This window comes from Vulpes vulpes, chromosome 5 (genome assembly GCF_048418805.1).
Source record: "Vulpes vulpes isolate BD-2025 chromosome 5, VulVul3, whole genome shotgun sequence".
Classification (NCBI taxonomy): Eukaryota; Metazoa; Chordata; class Mammalia; order Carnivora; family Canidae; genus Vulpes; species Vulpes vulpes.
In genome coordinates, this window is record NC_132784.1 from 124,579,155 (window position 1) to 124,601,092 (window position 21,938).

General features: G+C 38.5%; 1 protein-coding gene across 3 annotated transcripts in view; it reads right to left on the minus strand.

The window, feature by feature from the left end:
• Nucleotides 1-17,063, minus strand: part of ORC5 (origin recognition complex subunit 5) — a 78,169-nt gene extending 61,106 nt beyond the window's left edge. For 2 of the 3 annotated variants that reach the window (XM_072759914.1, XM_072759915.1), the window contains exons 1-5: nucleotides 16,870-17,060; nucleotides 13,438-13,530; nucleotides 12,049-12,249; nucleotides 3,960-4,034; nucleotides 52-163 (exon numbers count right to left, since the gene is read on the minus strand). In XM_072759914.1, coding sequence (XP_072616015.1) covers nucleotides 52-163; nucleotides 3,960-4,034; nucleotides 12,049-12,249; nucleotides 13,438-13,530; nucleotides 16,870-16,941 — 553 coding nt within the window. In that variant the 5' untranslated portion in view covers nucleotides 16,942-17,060. Of the gene's footprint in view, nucleotides 1-51; nucleotides 164-3,959; nucleotides 4,035-12,048; nucleotides 12,250-13,437; nucleotides 13,531-16,869 lie in introns of all 3 variants that reach the window. The other variant, XM_026006081.2, reaches the window with a different exon arrangement.
• Nucleotides 17,064-21,938: the final 4,875 nt, after the last annotated feature.

Below are 21,938 nucleotides of genomic sequence, written 5' to 3' on the forward strand. Positions count from 1 at the left end.
AAAAACTCTTCTGGTGAATATCATTTGTCAAAATGAAGTTTTAAAATTTACCTATGCTATAATCAGGGAAATACAAGACAAATGGCTCAAAGCACCCAGTATTTGGACGAAACTTCTCCCAAACAATTTCACTGAGAAACAGAACAGTCACATTTCTGTCAGTCTGTAAAAGAAAGAGAAATAAAAGTAACTTTGCATTTGAAAATCTTAATCAGAATAGCAATTCCATTTGAATTTTTCTCTCAAATAAATCCAGCAAAGTTACAACATATAACAAATTATTTGCATATTAATAAGCCTTATTTATAAAACCTAATCAAGGAGCTCATCCACTTGCAAATTTTCATACCTAATTACTTAGAATTTCCATAAAACTTTTAGGTTAATTGACATTTCAGTTACCCATGAAAGCTAGGGCAGTCACACAGGGTTTGCTTTATAGAAATGACAAGGTCTTTTTATGGGAATTTTCAAAGAAATCATTAGGTTTCAATCAATAAAAAGGTGTGGAATATAATAGTATCTCATCATTAAGATAGCTACAGAAACCCAAAGAGGAAATAAGAGTTAAAGGAAAATAGATATGGGGATCCCTGGGTGGCACAGCGGTTTAGCGCCTGCCTTTGGCCCAGGGCGCGATCCTGGAGACCCCGGATCGAATCCCACGTCAGGCTCCTGGTGCATGGAGCCTGCTTCTCCCTCTGCCTATGTCTCTGCCTCTCTCTCTCTCTGTGACTATCATAAATAAATAAAAATTAAAAAAAAAAAACTTGAAAAAAATCTAATACTCTAAAGAGTATTAGGTAAGTGCTATTAAAAAAAAAAAGGAAAATAGATATGCCATACTTAAAACCATTTAATATTGAGAAATTTTAAGGGTTTTTTTAAAAGGCTATTTTCATACAAACTACTGAGCAAAACATGTTGAATATACATTAAAAACATTAAACACACACACAAAACACCACTGTTAAGTGAACAGTCATCTTCTGAAGTATATTTAGAAAGTATTATCAGTATACCAAAAGGAAGGGTAAGAAAACAAGCTCAATATGTATACTATCCTACAGAGTGGCCACAAATGGCCTATGCATGCCGGTTAAGAATTTATCTGTGGACATGCCTCTGTATTTTCAACACAAGTTTTTATTTTTCTCCATATTCTTTTTGACATCTCCTAAGGTGACAGAGCAGACATGATAACTGTTTTGTTCTATAACTATTCTTAGGATCCAAACACTCAAATTATACCATACTTTGACGGTGATTTACTGTTTATTGATTCCTAACTTATATGTAATCTTATGCTCCAATTTTCATTACTTAGAAAATCAGTTTTTTGGCTAACAAAGATAGCTGAGTTCAATAAATTAATAATTCCACAAAAATCTAGCTTCTTTCTGAAAAAAAGGAAAAAATTTTTACTTTCAAATGCTTTTTGTCTTCTTGAATTTATTTCTATAGGGATAAAAAGTATGCTCCGAATACAATCTTGATTACAAAGCATGGAGTTATTTTGCTTTAAAAAATGATTATCTAAAAAAAAAAAATGATTATCTAAAAGCATTTGAGGGACGCCTGGGTGGCTCAGTGGTTGAGCATCTGCCTTCAGTTGGGGCATGATTCCAGGGTCACAGGACTGAGTCCCCCATCAGGCTCCCCAAGGGAGCCTGCTTCTCCCTCTGCCTGGGTCTCCCGTGAATAAATAAAATCTTAAAAAAAGAAAAAAGCATTTGATAAAATCAGTTCAAAAATAGGTCTAAAAAAATAGAAGATTTTTATCTAAGGATTTTAAGTTGGTAATATTCTCATCTGTTAAAGTACCTTCAACATACAATGATATCTATCATAACTTAAACTTCATTTTATTCAGATAAATATTTAATATAAAAAACATAAAATGCTGGGGCACCTGGGTGGCTCAGCCAGTTAAGCATCTGACTTTGGCTCAGGTCATGATCTCAGGGTCCTGGGACTGAGTCCCACCTTGGGAGCCTCTCATTGGGCTCCACACTCAGTGGGAAGTCTGCTTCTCTCTTCTCCTCTGCCCTTCCCTCTGCTCGTGTGCACACATGTGCTTTCTCTCTCTAACTAAATAAATAAAATCTTAAAAGAAAAAAAAAATCATGAAATGTCTTTACTTGACTTCTCCTAAATGAAATACACTTTTTATTTTATTTTTTTATTTATTTATTATTTTTTTTTGAAATACACTTTTTAAAATCAAGCATGTTTCTAGAAATGTCAAAACAACAATTATTTTTTCTGGTAGAGTTTAGGTTACTATAAATCTTCATTTTCTTCAGTTTCTATAATTACAACTAAAAAAATATGAAAGGCCTAACTACTATGAAGGGACACATGAGGACCACCACTAGGCATGAGGGGGGAGAAACAAGGAAAAGGAAAGCTATAGTGGAAGAGCAAGAGGACAGCAAGAATGTGTTCTGGACACCAGACAAGGAATCCTAGAGCAATGGGGGACAATGGATGAAGGTATGCAAAAACAAAAATACAAACACAGCACAACAAAACAATAAAAAGAGGAATGCCTGGGTGGCTCAGTAGGTTAAGTGTCTGACTCTAGGTTCTGGCTCAGGTCATGATCTTATGGCTCCATGCTCAGCAGGGAGTCTGTTTCAAAAGGTTCCCTCCCTTTACCCCTACCTTCACTCAAGTGCACACCTGCTCGCGCGCTCTCTCTCTCTTCCCCTAAAATAAATGAATAAATCTAGAAAAAAGGAAATGAAGGAGGAGGCATCTACTCAAAGAGAACGAGTTCCTGGTCTCAGTAGTAAAATGCCAAGAGTTAATCTAACTAGCAAAGGCTAGACTGTGTGAGGAAATTTCCAGGATGGCTACGGATGGCTACCAAGAGCTACACCTGTCCCTCCTCCTTTCTTCCCATTGGGCACCCCCATCCAATACTATTACTAAAAGTGGATTTCAGGAATCAACCTTAGGCACACAATGATTTCAACAGCACTTGCAAAGCCTCTCTCATCTTCTAACGGTTTTTCAAATTTCAGTAATTACATTCAGTAACTGTTTAACTTTTCAAAAGTGGAAATGTCATAAGCTCTGTCTCTCCAAATATTAATTTTCATTATAATGTTACTTAATACTTAAACACAGACATAAAACTAGGTAGGTATAAACTATTTACGCTCCAAGCACTTAAAGGATTATAAAACAAAAATAAACCTGTAAGTTACATACAAAACTATAAAATCAATAAAACTTAAATTAACAGTAACTAAATATGATTAACAATACTGTTTTGATCAAACTAAATATTTGCTCACTTGTGATTATGGTACAAATAGAAAACTCAAAAACTTTTGAGTTTAGCATTGCCATACCATGCAACAGGTATTGGTAGACCATGAAATCTCTCCCCAGTTGCCTTTACTCAAACTTCTGCAAAACCCGTTTCTGCCATAATATTATTATTTGGTTTGACCTGGCACATACGCACACTAAGTCCATCCCTATTCTTTTCTCATTACTCCATGACAATTAACAGTGGTATTAATACTATTTAGTGCCAGCACAATTATAAATTGTAATTCAAAGCTGGTTCTGACACTGACTGGCCATGAGATAGTAGAACTTGAGATTCTTTTCCTAGATTACTGAAAATTTAAAAATTCTTACAGAAAGTCTAAAGTCTAGGCCCCTACCATTTACTCTAGCAAACACCTACAACTTTTAAAAGAAAGCAGTTAGTCACTTCACAATTAGAAATAGAAAGCTAAAATAATTAAAGAATAAATGTTATCAAATTGTAAGCTGTTTTTATTTTGGAAAAAATGCTCAATAAAATTCATAATAGAGAAATGAAAATATAAATTACATAAGCTTCATTTCTCACCTGTCAGATTGGCAAAATGAACAGCTCTGACAAGACCATCTGTTGATTAGGTCACAGGGCAAAAAGACTCTTACACATTACTTACCAATTCTTGTAACCTAAGAAACCCAGGCAAAAGGTTTGCTTCCATATCTCTTAGATATTCTGCTTTATCTAGAACCTTATAAAAAAAAATGCAGTGTCAAAATCAATTTACAAAACTCTCTATAAAACATTTACATTATATACTACATAATTCAGGATTTGAATTTTCCATGTTAAAAAAACTGTAACCTATGAATTAATTTTTAACTGGTATTTACATTTGTAGAAGATATTTCAAACAAGTCAAATTAGTAAATTAAAAAACAGACTACTTACAATGTATTGGAACCCAAACTTCTGAACAGAAAATGAATCATAGCTACATTAAAAAGGTTTCTTTTATAGCTATATTATCAAACTCTAAGGCTACCTTACAAGGCATACAAGAAAAATAACTGGATGTATTTTTTTTGGTGGATGTATTTTTTATTCCATCTAATAAAAGTTAAATTTTGGTTCAATTATAAAACCACTGGTATTATGTTATTTTAAAAGATACTTCTCTTCCACAGATATATAGTACGTATAGATATAGCACATATATTCATGGATAACACATATATAATGCATACAGATATGTAGAGAGAATGCATATATGTTTTTATGGATAATGTAATATGTAGCAAGGAACAACATACGGGGTAAAGATGACACAAGTCTGACCACATGTTAATAATAACTGAAGCTGAATGATGGGTTCATTGGAGTACATTACACTACTTTTATATTTGAAATCTTGATGATAAAAAAGTTATAAAAAAAAAACTTGCTTCAAGAGGTCATCCATTAGTCCATAAAACTGAAATCAAGGTCTTCATAGCACTAAAATAATCTAATCCTGTTTTTACTTTTTGTTATGGAAATTTTCAAGTATATACAAAAACAGGGAGATCAGTAACTCCCACATATATTTCATCCAACCCCAACTAACATCAACATATGGTCAATCTTGTTTCTTCTATACATCTCCACTCTTCCCCTCCACCATCTCTCTGGATTATGTTAAAACAAATCCCAGACATAACACTCCATCTGTAAGTTTGTCAATATGTAGCTCTAAGAGATGAAAACCTTCTATTTTTTTTTAAACATAAGCAAGTATCATCATTCCTAAAAAATGTATTGTTTCTTGATGTCATGTAATAACCAATAATCAAATTTCCCCACTTGTCCCACAAATGTCTCCTTAGAGTTCACTTGCTTGATTCAAGATCCAAAGATTGGTATTTTACATCTTATCATATTTGATTTGTCATCTAGTCAATTTTAAATTAAAACATTTCCTCTGACCCTTCCTGTTTTACTTGTTATGTACTTGTTGAAGAAAATAGGTCATCTGGCATGTAGAATTTTCCATATCCTAAATTGGCTGACTACATCTCTTTAGTATCACTTAACATGTTATTATGCCTTACTTTACGTATTACATCTTCTATCTTTCCTGTAAAACAGTCAATAAATCTAGAGGTTTGATCAGGTTCAGGTTCAAGTTTTGGGCAAAAATACTTCCAAAGAGCAAATTTCTTACTGAATCACATCAGCAGGAATAGAATACCTGGCTGTCTCTGAGATGTTAAGACTGATGCAGAGGTTCAAGTATCAGTCTCATCCATTCATTATAAGGTTCCCCAGCAGCCTTTCACCAAATGATTTCTGCATCAATTGATGATCACTGCCTTGCCCAGAATTTTGTTAGGTATTGCAAAACTATAATTTTCTATGATTCTTTCTGCATTATTGAAGAACATTCTTCTACAAAGAACTTGCCCTCATCTGCTATTTAGTTACTCAGAAATAAAGCTCACACAGGACAGAAGGGATAAATGCTTGGTTCTTTTATCTATCAATTTTCAGAGTAAGTTTATGCCTCTATTAGTTTTCTGTGGTTGTTGTAACACATTACCACACAAACTCGGTAGCTTAAAATAGACTAAAAGTTTATTCCCTCACAGTTCTGCAAGTCTTAAGTCTGAAATCAGGTTCACAGAGCCAAAACCAAAGTGTCTGCAGGGCCACACTTCCTCCAGCAGCTCTAAGGTAGAATCCATTCTTTGTCTCTTTTAGATCTGGTGGCTGCCAATATGCTTTGGCTTGTGGCTGCACCACTGCATAACCAAGGCAAGCATTTCACGTTTCTCTTACTCTGCTTCCATTATCTGGCCTCCCCCTGGGTGTGTGTGGTTTAGTGAAGGCCTCCCTTGACCTCTCTCCTACAGAAACATTTGTGATTGCATTTTGGGATCACCCCGATAAACCTGGTAAATCTCCCCATCTCTAGAACCTTAACTTAATCATATGTGCAAAGACCCTCTTTCCAAATGAATTATTTACAAGTTCCAGGGATTAGGACCTGATATTCTTGGAGGCCATTATTCAGCCTACTGCGCTGCTCTAGTAAATCAAACTCCTGTGTTAACCAATGAGTAGCTTTTTATATATCTGTTAAGTATCGTTATAAATTCATGGATTTTAACACATCTAATGTGCTTCTATCTACTAAGTTGATTTTCCTTTTTGATGGCCAAATTGTAGTATGTTTGGCCAGTAGAAGCCCCTTCAAACTGCTTTTAGGTCCTTTTTGTACTCTCAGCTTTGAGATGTCACTAATACATAATACTGCATAAGTTTAAGGCACACAACTGTTGATTTGATACACTTAGATACTATAAAATGACTTCCATGATAGCTTTGGCTAACACCTCCATCACCTCACACAATCATTTCTTTTTTGTGGTGAGACCATTCAAGGTCTATCCTACTCTCTAAGCAACATATATGTATATACAATATAGCATAGTATATGTAACATGGTATAGCATAACTATAACCACTACATGGATAGACTTATTCATCTTATAACTAGAAGCTTGTACTCTTTGACCAACATCTTGCCATTTCCTTATCCCATAACCCCTAGTAACCAATCATTTTACTTTGTTTCTATGAGTTTGGCTTTTTATATTCCATATATAATTGACTCTGCTTGATTTATTCCACTTAGCATAATGCCCTCAAGATACACCCATGTTGTCACACATGGCAGGATTTCCTTCTCATGGCTGAATAAAATTCCATTGTACATATACACATATCTTCTTTATTCTGTTCTATCGGTCTATGTATCTATTTTTATGCCAGTACCATACTATTTTACCATAGCTTTGTGGTATAGTTTGAAAACAGGAAGTACAATGCTTCAAGCTTTTTTCTTCTTTCTCAGCAATGCCTTGGCTATTCTGTCTTTTGTGATTCCATATAAATTTTAGTATTGTTTTCTCTATTTCTGTGAAAAATGTCATTGGACTTTGATAGAGATTGCACTTAATCTATAGATGGCTTTGGATACTACGGATATTTTAACAATATTAATTCTTCTAAAACATGAGCTTCTGTGTCTTTTTGAAATGACCCTCATTGGAGTTGATAGTTTCCTAGCTTTCTATTATAGCAAAATTCTCTAGGTTCATCTTGTACATTTTCTTCTCAGAACTGAAATAAAGAAAGCTGGGTTGTTGTTTTGTTAAACATTTACATTTTTAAAAAATTTTTTATTTATTTATGATAGTCACACAGAAAGAGAGAGAAAGAGAGGCAGAGACATAGGCAGAGGGAGAAGCAGGCTCCATGCATGGGGAGCCCGATGTGGGATTCGATCCCGGGTCTCCAGGATCGCGCCCTGGGCCAAAGGCAGGCGCTAAACCGCTGCACCACCCAGGGATCCCTCACATTCACACTTTGTTAATAAATCTTATTGGAAATTATAATCATTTAAATTAGGAATAAAATTAAAATGCAAAGAATATATTGTTTCCCTAAGTATTCCAAATTGTGTTATATGTTTTATTAATTGACAGCTTGAAACAATCTATGAGAGTAATCAACTTAAGACATCTCATTCCTAATTAGACAAAATAAAGCTAAAATTATTTACTGTTAAAAAGATATAAATTATTTTCTCCAGTATGCAATTATACAATTTCCCCATCAATCTCCATTTAAATAACTCTCTAATCCAGGACACAGATTAATTCAAATAATTGGTCCATTTTTATGCCCATTTTAATGCAAATCACAAAGCTGAAGCAATAAATTAATAGTTCATTCTTCTAATTTAGTTAACCCACTATAATTAATGATTTCATGATATTCTAATAAATGATCCTTCTTCAAAAGCAATTATCAGATAATATTCAGAAAAGTAAAAATTTTAATTCAGATCCAAACATTTATCTTAATAATTTACACAAAGGCATTCTAACAGACTTGATTTGCAAGCTGGTTTACTGACTATAAAACATTCTCAGCCACCTTTCTTTTTCTGTATTTCCTAAATATTGAAGCTTACCAATTCATATATTAGATAGCTGAACCATCTACAGATGTACTCTAAAATATGTTCCAAACACCTGCATACTTTCTCACACTTAATGGTTAGTAACCTAACAAATACTTACTGAATACCCACTTTTACCCAATAGATCTGAGAAACAGGGAGGGCCCTACTTACTCGTCAAGGCTGTTTTCGGAATACTGATTTTCCCTCCTACCTAAAGACCTTTAGCTTTGAAATTCTCCTTGTTGTCATATATACAGAGATCATTCCTCTTCATTCTTTAAATGTAACAGTTTCTTACTAACACTTCCCTATGATAGCTCCTATATTTTTTTTGGATATTTCAAAACCCACATTAATGCCCCCCTTCTGATAGGAACTCTTCATTCCTTAAATTCCTCTCCACTAGTGATCTTGTCTCCTACCTTACTTCACTGGAAGGCCAACTGTATTTCTTAGATCACTGATTTTTGAGCTTTGGTCTGCGGCCCCCTGGGGTAGGAAGGGTGGTCCCTGATATCCTTTCAAAAGGATAGCAAGGTCAAAACTATTTTCATAATAATACTGAAACATTATTTGCCTTTTCTCACCATGTTGACATTTGCACTGATGGTGCAAGTAATGGTGGATTAAACTGGAGTTGCCTTAGCGTAAATCAAGGTAATAATGGGCGGTGCTGTACTAATAGTAGCTGTATTCATTACCATGCACTGCATTTTTAAAAGAAATTAGACTTCTATCTTGAAGAAGATGAGGGTAGATATATTTTTTCCCATTCCTTCTGCTAAGTAAAACTAAGAATCTTGAATATTATATACAAAACTGGGGCACCTGGGTGGCTCAGTGGTTGAGTGTCTGCCTTTGGCTCAGGTCATGATCCCAGGGTCCTGGGATCAAGTCCTGCATTAGGTGCCCTGGAGGGAGCCTGCTTCTCCCTCTGCCTATGTCTCTGCCTCTCTCTGTGCATCTCTCATAAATAAATAAAATAAAATCTTTAAAAACAAACCAAACAGAGCTCTGAAAGGTAGAAAGGAGACAAACCATCTAGGGACCTCAAAAGCAGAGGAATGACAACTCACTTCAGAGGGTATATTGTCTGAGTTGTCTTTTTGCCTCACACAACCCGTATGTGGAGCTGTCAAAGACAGCAATACAGAAAGGCTGATGAGCATAAACCAAAAATGCCCCAACAAAAACCCTTTCATACTCAAGAGTAGGAAAGGGGCAGTGTAGTGAGACTTTTTTTTTTCCTAAGACACTGTACTTACCCAAATTTTCTTTATACATCATTGATTTCTTCTCCGTCCTCATTTGTTTTCTCATGTCCTTATCCCATAACCAATAGATCGCCACAAGACTCAGGCACTTGGACTCACCTCTTTTCACTCACTCTCCCAGTAACCTAATAGTCTCACAGTTTTGTTTTGTTTTGTTTTGTTTTTAGTCTCACAGTTTTAAGAACTACTACTCTATGCTCACAACTCCCAAATCCTATCTCCACGATGGGCCTCTCTTGACCTAAGACTCCAGTCTCAAAGTGCCAACGGAACATCTGTACTTTGATTCAACATACCAAACCAAACTCCTAATCACTCTTTTCCTGCCCAACAAGACCCTAACCGCTATAGTTTTCTCCACTATGATGACAACTATATCCTTTAAGTGCACAGAAACTTCTGAGCCACCCTTAACTTTGTTCTTTCCTCCTCTGTAGTCCTTCTATCAGAAAACTCTGTCAAAATATATTGAGACCACTTCTTAGCACATCTACTGCTACCACCCTGGCCTAAGCCAATGTGATGTTTTGCCTAGACTGTTATAAATTCCTCAGAACTAGTTGTATTAGTTTCCTACAGCTGCCGTAACAAAGTACCACAAACAGGGTGACTTAAACAACAGAAATTTATTATCTCACAGTTCCAGAAGCTAGAAGTCCAAGATCAAGGTGTTGGTAGGGCCATGCTTCCTCCAAACATGCTAGAGAAGGGTCTGTTCCAAGTCTCCCTCCTGGTTTCTAGTAGTCCCTTGGCTTGCAGCAGCTTAACTCCAACCTTTACATGGCATCCTCCCTGTGTGCATGTGAATCTCCAAATTTCCTCTTTTTAGAAGGACATCAGTCATATTAAATTAGGGGTCCAAACTACTCTAAGATGAAGTATAACTTCATCTTAATAATTAGAACTGCAATGATTCCATTTCCAAATAAGGTCATTCTGAGGTTTTAGGGGTTAGAGCTTCAACATATGCATTCTTGGACGAAACAATTCAACCTGTAACACTAGTCTGCATACTTCTATTCTTGTACCCTTCATTTCATTCTCAACATTACTTCTTCCCCACACTTAACTATTCCAGCCACAATGGCTTCCTTGGTATTCTCTGAATTCACAAAGCAGAGTCCAGTCTCCTTTGCAGTCTTATGTAAGTCTCTTTACCTGGAATACTCTTTTCCACATATTTTCATGGCTTGCTCCTAACTTCCTTCCTTGTTCCTCAGGTTTTAGTGCAGTTATCATCTCGGTGAGTTCTCTGTCTTCTCTTTTTAAAATAACTATTCTCCCCTACGCAATTAATTTACTCTGTTAACATATTGTGTCTGACATGCTACATATTAACTTGCTATTTATCTACCTTCCTTAACTATACTATAAACTGCAGGAGGGCAGAGACTAATTTTGTTCCCTGTTCTATCTCCAGTATCTAAAATAGTGCCTGGCATCTATAAGGTGCTCAATAGTTATTTGCTGGATAAATAAATGAATGAAACTAAAATGTGGAAGGAACGGTTTTATACATTTCAGGAGATGCAAGAATGCATATGATTTGGTCCTTTTAGTGTTACAACTTAGCTGCTATAATAAGGCATTATATTAAAATTTAATTCCAATTCCAAAGATAATAATTTTTTTAAAAGGACTACAGTATTATTTAAAAATAAAACACCTTACACATTCTCAGTTGTCTGTTAATCATTTTCATATTGATGTAACAACTACGATTCAGACTGTAGCCAAATCAAATGATTCATCTTTCCCCATAAACCTATTCCACACACAATTAAATATTTTGACATTCAAGGTCTCTTCCATTTACTCCTTTCTGCATCTTCCACCCAGGTCTAGTCCAGGTCCACCATTCTTTCAGACTTCAGTCTGTCACAGCCACCCCTCAATCCATCTACTTAACATGCCTTGCAAAGTAATCTTCCCAAAACACATGTTGCTCTAAAATGTTCACTACCTCCTCACTGCCTAGCAAATAAAATATAGCACTTTAGTACAGTTTTCAAGATACTCCATGACCTGCCTCACCTACGTTCCTAGCTTTATTCTCGCTTCATACACTGTTACCAACTAAAACTGGACTATCTGCATTTCCTGCCCTCCACTGATCTGCATACCTTTCCTTACATAATTACTACCATACGAAATTCCCCTTCTTCAGTTTCTTTCTATAATCCTTTAATCATCCTCTTAAGTCTTCAAAAGTTATCACTTCATGAAGCTGTGCCACATATGCCTGAGTCCGTACTTTGCATCTCATGGTTATCACTTATCACACTGCGCAGTCACATGTAGAATGTGACACAACTCTTCCATTAAACTGAAGTTCCCTTTGGATAAGAAATATATCTAAAACATTTTTGTATCCCAAAAGCACCTTGCACAGTGTAATATAATGAGACTTGAAACAAATATACAGAAATTGACCTAATAGGCAGTTTTCAAATAGGTGGTAATGAAATTATATTACTCACAATATATACAGTCTGATCCTTAAGACTTTCAGCTTTGGTTACTTGTTTAAACAAGCGAACAAAATCATTAAATGTTTCACAGGTTACTTGAGTAGAACATCCATCCTCTGAAGAACAAAGATGATTCAATTTGTTTAAAATTTGTTCCAAAAGTAGCCTCGAGGTAAAGCATTCAACACAATTCACAAAGACATGTGGGAGCTGAAAACAAAAATTTAAAAAAACGTGTAAACAGGAAAGAAAACCCACATATACAGTAATCGCTCTGCTGGATATTGCCCACTGGTCCTTCTACTTTATACCCCACCCCGACCTCCCAACTGACTCTGTGCATCCCAGGAGGCTGACCACTACAGACTGCATCACCTAGACTCTTATTTTTTAGCTCTGCTTGGATTCAGCCAAAGAGAAGAACCTGAAGCCTGAAGGAAAGCAATAAGAAGAAACAAGATGGATATTCCCTTAACTTACCCTTTGGCCCTCAGTTCTATCATGGCTACATGATTGTACCAAAGGCCACAGCTCCAGCTGGGCAGCCCCTCATCTAAGGCTCCTGCTCTCACACTGATCTGGGAACAGCTACTTCCCACGGTCTGTTCAGGTCTGGGGGAGGTAAAAGCTCTCAGTGCTTTACCATCCCTCACCGGTTCCCTTAACATTTCTTCAACCTTTGTACAACAGTATCTTCATTAAGCTCACTTCAATTATTTGAGTTTGCCATTTGTTTCCTACAGAGATTCAGAGCAAACTTATACTTTAAAGAATTCTTAGAAAGAAATCCTAGTACATGTTAAAATTCTTAGCAGGAATTTCCTACTAATTATTTTAAGATAATATTCTAATAATTAACCTAGATCAAAAAGAATTTTAAGAATTTGAAACCATAGTAATCCTCCTATGAGGATTAAGCTAGCTCTTCACTTAAAGATCAAAATGTAGTTCCAGAAGTAACAAGGAAACAAAGATTTCCTTACAAATATAGTCTGTTCTCCAAATGAAATCACAAAATCACAATCTGAGGAAGATAACTTTTGGCATGGAACACAAGTAATGGAATCTGTAACTATTTTTAGTGACATTCCATAAATCTCACCCAAGAAGGAAGCTTTTCCTTCTCTTTTCAGAGCAACAATGTAACTAAGGCTACTTATATTCTCAGTCACAGTTTCACTAACACTTGCTGGGCTTTTTTATCCCTATTCCCTGATGAACTAGAGTCACAAGATCTCAAACGAAAACAAAAGTTAGTCAGAAATGTTTCATGTAGAAGATATTCCTTCAAAGAAAGCTAAACTGCTCTAAATAATCTCCCAGATTCCTTTCATTTCTAGGAGTCTATGAGTAAAACAAAACAAAACAAAACAAAACACAATTAATGGTTACTCTTACCTCTAAAGTTTTCAACAAAGTTTGTGTTACATAGGTCTTTCCACTGGCAGTATGTCCATAAATAAAAATTGATGGAAAGCTGAAATGATGCCTCTGAGAGAGAAAGATAAGTATTAGCCTGCACATACAAAACAGAAAATAAATCATTATCAACTCTTGAGAAAGTTTTACGTGGCAAAGTAAAATATTCAATCCGAATTATTTCAACAGTGACCGTACTGGATCCATGATAACACTTTGAACTTACCTGAATTGAACTCTAAGCACTTTCTCTGTTAAGAAATTAAAATTTCTTAAAAACTATTCTTTGGCATATTTAGTATACACTACATGTATGATATGATATATAACACATACATATTTATACTTGTTACTATCGTGTAGGTCTATATGTACGAATTCCTGTATTTTCAAATTTATAGATTTCAGAGGTTTTTCAAGGATAACTTTGATCATACTCCATTTTTAAGAATCTAATCTCACTTTAAAGAATCTAATCTCACAGGCTGCAACTTCACTATACATTTTAAAGCTCCAAAACGGTTGCGTGGGTGGCTTAGTCGGTTAAGTATCTGCCTTTAGGTCAGGCCATGATCCCAAGGTCCTGGGATCGAGCCTCGCATCGGCTTCCCTGCTCAGCTAGGAGTCTGCTTCTCCCTCTCCTATCACCCTCTTCCGCTTGTGTTTATTGTCTTGTGCTCTCTCCACACTCTCAATAAAAATCTTTAAAATAAATAAATCTCTGAAACAAAGAATATGTAATCATAAAGTTGGAAAGAATTTTAAGAGTCCTTTATACTTAACAGAGTATTTTTAAATTATGCATACTATATTTACCCTGGCCTGAATGTACACATTTCGTCAAATAAAACAATGATAAAATCTATGTATATTTCAAACACTGATTCCCAAGAAACTCTTGCTATGTGTTAAGAGTCAGTTGTCTACTGAAAAGTAAAGATTGTCGAATGCCCTTCTACTGAACTCATTAATACTATAAATATGTTTCATTCATTTATTAGACACTCATCAATGCTGAAAACCATGATGCACTGAAGAGTACAAATATCTGTTAAGGACAAAATCTGCTCTGAAAGAGTTCATAGCTTAGTGGGATGCACTCACTTTAAAAAATAATTAAAAGAAAACTGGATGATGCAATTCCCACAGGAAAGCAGAGTCTCTATCATCATGATCTACCACTGCAACAATAATCATTTACTTATTGTTATTATTTACATATTTACTCTATATTTAATATTATTTTTTATTAAACATTTATTACATTCTAGCCACTAAGTTACACATTTCTTCTTGCAAGACAAATTAGGGCCTAAGATTTATACAGGAGAAAATTTTCTTTCTTTCTTTCTTTTTTTTTTTTAAAGATTTATTTATTTATTTATGATAGAGAGAGAGAGAGAGAGAGGCAGAGACACAGGAGAAGGGAGAAGTAGGCTCCATGCCGGGAGCCCGACTCAGGACTCGATCCCGGGACTCCAGGATCGTGCCCCGGCCAAAGGCAGGTGCCAAACCGCTGAGCCACCCAGGGATCCCCTACAGGAGAAAATTTTCTAATAGCATGTGCCAAAGCAGTCCCAAAAGAGACTTAAGATGGATCTTTAAGTATATGAATCCTTTATGTTAATACCTAACAATGCTGTAAATCAACTGGCTCAAAAATGCTATCCCAAGAATTAAATGTATGCTTGTTGAGCATCTGTTATCCAAATACTATAGTTCACCTTTAAAGAGAAGGTCAAGACATACTGCAGGAAGTTTTTCCAAGCTACACTAAACACTCCTTTTCTGAAATCCTGCCACATTAGTCTGCATCCACTGTTTGTTGCTTAGTGATATTCCATCTTACAACATTACCTAGAATTGTATTGAACTCTTGCCTGTTACTCAATCTTTCACCCTCCTAAATCTCCTTAACAAACTCTAGCCAGTATCTGGAAGGTGCCTAACACAGAGAAGATGCTCAGTAAATATCTGTTGAGCAAAAAAATGAATCTGCTTAGAAATAAGAACCGGGTTTTTTTTGTTTGTTTTTTTAAAGTTTTTGCATCTCCAACATGCACCAAACCTTGATGAAAAGCGATGATAATGATTGTTAAACGTGATCTGCTGTAAAAGCAAAAGGTCGGGACCCTTTATGTTATCAACACTAAACCAATACTAGTCATCTCTATTTGACAATATGCTTTTCTTGGAGGACGGCTCCCAGAGTTACCTAGTTTTATCATCTCCAAGGAAGGAATGCACAGACTGTAACCAAGAAAATATTTCTGCGATGGTATGGATGGCTCTATCTGGAAGCATTAAAACTAGAACACTAGAGATGCAGTCCTTATCCTCTTATTTCCCTAAGCATTGTGCGCTTTTGGAAGAAGGGTGGTACTTTTTCTTTCACTACTTCACAGACTCAGACTCCCATCCAACATTTTTTGCTGGATTCAAGTGCCATAAGTAGTTAAGAAAGCAAACCAAAAGATGGGTGGGGAGGAGGGAGGAGAATGAGCCTAAACCATCAATTATTCCCCTCACACATAAAACCCAAGTCTGACGAACTAAGGAATGAGGCTGAAGCAAAAGACTCCTCAAAGGCCACCAGAATATAATCAAAAAGAGATGGAAGTTTTTAATTGGTGAATGCTACCTCCTAAGGAAAGGACTCCCTAAGCTGTGCTCATTCAAACACACTTCATCACTTCTCCCGGGCTCCACCTGAACTGCTGGTCAAGGATTCTAGTCGAGGGGGCGCCCGGGGGGCTCCCTGGCTGAGCGTCCGCCCTCAGCCCTCAGCTCGTGTCGTGATCCGGGGTCCTGGGATGGAGCCCGCTTCTCCCTCTGCCCGTGTCTCTAACTCTGTGTCTCCTATGAAGAGATAAATAAAATCTTAAAAAAAAAAAAAAAAAGTTCTAGACAAGATCTCTGCAAGGCTTCTGCCATTCTGGAAAAGCCGCTGAAGTCGTTAACCTGAAGCCTGCTCTGCCCCCGCCCCCCGAGGCCTCAAAACCACCACCTCATCACCTAGTCCCTCAACGAAACGTGCGAGCGAGCGGACGCGTGAAGAGAACGACGACCCTGCGAACACACCTGTTCGGAGCACCTGGCAGCGGCGACGCCGCGCTAACATCACCTCAGCAGCGTGGCGTGTGGGAACGCAGCCGGCCCGGGCCACCGTCCTGAGGGGCCGGCCGCCCCTGCTGCGCCGGTCGTCTTTTTTTTTTTTTTTTTCCAAAAGGGCTTCATCAGAAGTTACTTTGGGTGCGGGAGTGGGGCCGACCTACAACAACCCCTTTCTCGAGGCAAAACCACCAACCGACCGACGGAGTACCGCCCCCTCATGACACCAACACCGAGACGGAAAATTCAGAGGAGCGCGTCGCAGGATGTGGAAGAGAAAAGCCAGCCCGGCCACAGTACCTCTCCAAACAGGGCCTGCAGGGTGGACACCTGAGGCTCGCGACAAAGCACCATGTTTTCCAAGTGAGGCATCCCGGCGGGTACGGGACGGCGCCACCGCCAGGCCGCAGGACCGCGTCGCCCCTCGGTCAGCGCTCCCGCCGGAAACCAGACTTACGAGGCTGTGGGCGGGGCCGGCGTGCCCGTGCGTCGGCGTGACGGCAGCGCGCACGCGCGGCGTCGCCCCGCCCTCTCCCCCCGGTGCCGAGGAGGCGGGCTGTCGGTTACCCGGCGCCTCGGGTGCCGCTTTTCGCCGCCCGAAGGCGGGGAGACCAGGCAGGGGTGCTGTCGCCGACCGAAGAACGGCTGGCCGGAGCCCCTGGGTTTGGTTTTCTTGCCTGCGGAAACTTGGGGTCCCAGGAGCTTTCATCGTGGAGCACCACCGAGGAAGAGGAGGCCGGCGAGCGGCTGCGGCCCTCTCCTTCCGGGGCCTGCAAGGCCGGCTGAGAAAAGCCGTCGTCTGGATGGCCGCCACGAGGGGGTGGCAGTCGGGGCTCCCCGGTGCGAGGAAGAGCTGAATCCCTGGTCTCAGCGCAAGCCTGAACCACGTCCGGAAATGCCTCTCCCTCCGAAGGGATGAAGTTCTAAGGGGAAGGCGTTGGCCAGGCGCCGGGGATGACAGTAATGCCGCCCTTAGCGTAAGGCCTTCCGTGGATTTATTCGAGGAACACCTGCTGGAAAGAAGCCAGGCCCTGGAAGATTCTGTAAAACAGATACAGAAGTAGGGGATGCCTGGGGGCCTCAGCGGTTGAGCGCCGCCTGCAGCCCGGACGTGATCCTGGAGACACGGGTTCGAGTCCCGCGTCGGGCTCCCTGCGTGGAGCCTGCTTCTCCCTCTGCCTGGGTCTCTGCCTCTCTCTCTCTCTCTCTCTCTCTCTCTCTCTCTCTCTCTCTCTCATAAATAAATAAATGAAATCTTAAAAAAAAAAACAAAAAACCAGACCCTGGAAGATTCTGTAAAAAAAGATACAGAAGTAAAGAGAAATGTGTGTGAAAAGAAAGAACTTGGGGTCCTAAAACAAGAGCAGAGAGACCTCCGTGAAGACGTTGAACCATTCATTTTGAACCTCAACTTCCTTATCGTAAAATAACGATGATAATAGCTGGGGTATTGCTAGGAGTAAAAAGGTCATATACTTAGTGTCTGGTACATAGAATTAATTGTGCATATGATGGTCCGAATCGTGGTCTAAAGGATCTTCAGTTACTTATTCTTTGGTTTTTAACTAAATGTTTTGTTTATCAAACAGAGATGTTTTAGTCCTGAAATACGGAGTTTCAATACCATTGTGAAAGTCTAATGTACATGGTGATGTACTGGCATCCCAGGATTAGTTTATGGACGCCTGGGTGGCTCAGTGGTTGAGTGTGTGCCTTCAGCCCAGGGCGTGACCCCGGGTCCCGGGATCGAGTCCCACGTCGGGCCCCCCTGCAGGGAGCCTGCTTCTCCCTCTGCCTGTGTCTCTGCCTCTCTCTGCGTGTCTCTGATGAATAAATAAATCTTTTAAAAAATAAAAATAAAATAAATTGTTGAAAAAGTAATCTGGAAGGAAGAAAATCTCAAGTAATGATTGTGGAACTTAGCCATGCCATCAAATAAACGAGATAAACCCAAATGTAGATGGAAAACAATATTTTGGCATAGCAATAATCTAGTTTTATGTAAATTGTCATCCCGCTACTCTGATCCTTCTCATTTCCCATTCCACCAGATTCCTCAACGAGTACAGGACTCTGTAGAACATGCTCTGCTCCCCACCTCACCTCTTCGCTCACCTCATCTGCTCACTCTCCTTCACCCATATTGGCATCTTTGCTTTCTCTGGAACAGGCTAGGCATGTTCCAGCTTTTTGTGATTCTGAGCTTGCTGTTCCTCCGAGACCATTTGCTCAACCTTATTCATGTGGCTCACTTCTCAACTCAAATCTATGCTCAAATATCACCTTACTAAAGGGGCCTGTTTTGACCCCTTAAGTCTCTGCTGTCCCACACTCCCCCCCTTTTTTTCTTTATTTTTATTCACTGTACTTATTAAATACGTATTTTACTTTTTAATTGTCTCTTACACTAAAATTAAAATGTAAGGTCTCTGAGGAGCTTAAATAACCTAAAAAAGTTCCTAGTGCAGAGTAGATACTCAATTTTTGAGGGCCTCCTGGGTGGCTCCATTGGTTAAGTGTCTGCCTTCGGCTCAGGTCATGATCTTGGGGTCTTGGGATGGAGCCCTGTGCTGGCTGGGCTCCCCACTCAACCAGGAGTCTGCTTGTCCCTCTCCCTCTGCTCCTCCCCAGGCTTATACTCTGTCTCTAAAATAAAATAATAATATAATATAATATAAAATTCTCCCCCTTCACCTCATATGTGCTGTCTCTCAAAAAAAAATACATAATTATTGAATTAATTAGTGACTTATTCTAAATAACCAGCATGAGTTCTAGTACACAGTAATGTTTAATCACATTTGCTTTATGAAATGAACTATTAAGGAAAAAATCTAAAGTAAAACACCAAAAAAAAAATAAAGTAAAACACCAAAAAAAGCCCCAAATGTCCTAGTTTTAGTTGCAAAAATGTTTTCTGTGCCTCGAAATTTAGCATCCCATTTTTACTCAATAGTCTGATTATAGTAGTTGTAGCCACTTTGGAGACTACCCTGAGCTCAAAAGAAAGTAGAAATGGTCCATAAAATAAACAAGCATATAAATAAATAAAATTGGGTTAATATCTAGGCAGTTTATTCTGAAATGAAACTACCCTTAGGTCCTTGGGCCATTTACTGTTGAAGTTTGAATGTAAAGGACCAACATGGTCATTAGAAATTGGATAATAAAAGGGGCACCTGCGTGGCTCAGTGGTTGAGCATCTGCCTTTGGCTCAGGTCATGATCCCAGAGTCCTGAGATCAAGTCCCACACAAGCTCCCCACAGTGAGCCTGGTTGTATCTGCCTCTCTCTCTCTGTGTCTCTCATGAATAAATACATAATGAAATTAAATTATTTTTTTTTAAAAAGGGCTGCCTGGCTGGCTCAGTTGAAAGAGCATGCAACTCTTGATCTCAGGGGGTCGTTAGTTTGAGCACCTGGTTGATTATACAGATGACTAAAGAGAAAGAAATGGGGTAATATATCCTCAGTACCACATAATGCTCTTGTGAAAGTCCCTCCAGGTACATGAGGATATTGCTTATGGTATTTGAAAATACACCAAATATTGACTTTTTTTCCAAAATAAATATATTTTAATAATATGTAAATAAATACTAATTAAATAATAGGTAACTATTATTGAAAACAGTGCCATACTTAGGCAGATTGCTGTATTTTATGTACCTTCTCTAACCTTAACTTATTCTATGTCTCATTAGTTCAATCTAAGTATGATGTCCATTTTTTCAGCTCCTTCCAGTTACCGCTCATGATAGGTAGAATAATGGCCTCCCAAAGATAGCCATAACCTAATTCCAGGATCTATGAATATGTTAGATTACACGGCAAAGGGGAATTAAGGTTGCAGGTGGAGGGAAGGTTATCAGCAAGCCTTGACATGGGGCGATTAAACTGTATTATCCACATGGGCCAATGACAAGAGTCATTATTAGTGGAAGAGGTAAGCAGAAGGAGAGCCAGAGAGGTGGCAGTGTGAGAGAGACTGTGGTTGATGTTGCTGGCTTGGAAATGGAGGCTGGAGGGTTGGGTCAGACCCCAAGAATACAGCCAGCCTCTAGAAGCTGCAAAGGGGGAAGAAAATGGATTCTCGCCCAGAGCTTCCAGAAAGAAACGCAGCCCTGCTGAAGCCTTGATGATAGCCCAGTGAGACTCATTTCAGATCCCTCATCTCCAGAATTATAAAAAAAAAAAAAATTGTGTTATTTTAAGCCACTAAGTGTGTGGTAATTTGTTATAATGACAAAAGAAAACTAATGGACCACTCGTTACGTTAGAGTTCATCCTGACCTTTCTGCTGGCTTAAAATATATAGACACGGCACTCTTAGAACTCATATTGGTTAGTCTTCCTAGTGATCATGTTTGAAAGTAATTTAGGGATATTAAAATGGTTAAAAAGGACACTTGTCTCTACTCATGGATTTCAAGGGTGAGGATCATAACAACAAGGGACCTTGAAGTATTATAACTTTTTCATTGCATCAAATTATAAAACAACCCTATTAAAATTACATCAAAACTTGGAATTCCAAAACTGGTGGAAATTCAAGAAAAAGATGTCAAACCCACTACTATTGCAGGAGATTTCAACTGAATGTCTCTAAACACTGTTAGATCAACCAGACAAAAAATAGTAAGGATATAGGAGGTTTTAAAAACATAATTAACAACCTGGATTTACCAGACATACATAAAACCATTGCTTTTTATGATATCCTTTTTTTTTTAAGATTTTATTTATAGGCAGAGGGAGAAGCAGGTTCCCTAGTGGGAGCCCGATATGGGACTCGATCCCAGGACCCCGGGATGATGACCTGAGCCAGAGGCAGACACTCAGCCACTGAGCCAGCCACTCAGGTATCCCTTTTTTCAAAATTCTTATTCCACCCTCAACCCTTGAGCTTTCCTGTGGACTTGCAGTTCAGAGGTGGTCTCTCTCCACATTCTAGACACTTCCCCCAGAGACAGAATGCTACTTTTTTTACTCACTACTTGCCTGTCTGATCAGAGGGTTAGGGAGTTTTCTCTTCTGTCCTGTCCTGCTGTGGTCTTGGGCTGGCCCTGGAATTTAGGAGTGGATTTTTTCTCAGTAAACCTGTCCTTCTCTCCATAGCAGCTAAACTCTGCAGTGTTGGGGGGAATCTTATTGTGAGAGTATTCCCTGCTTTGACCCTAGGAACAGAGGGTGTTTTCCATTAACCCATCTCCCCGCTGTGGTTTTAGCTTTTCATGTGTACTCTGTAGGTAAGAGGGTTAGTTGCTTTTCTTCTGAAGGCTTAAGACTTTTATTTTATACAGAACAAGAGCCAGGCAGGATTTTGTTCATTTCCCAATTTCCACATTTCTAATTCTCTCATTTCTCAT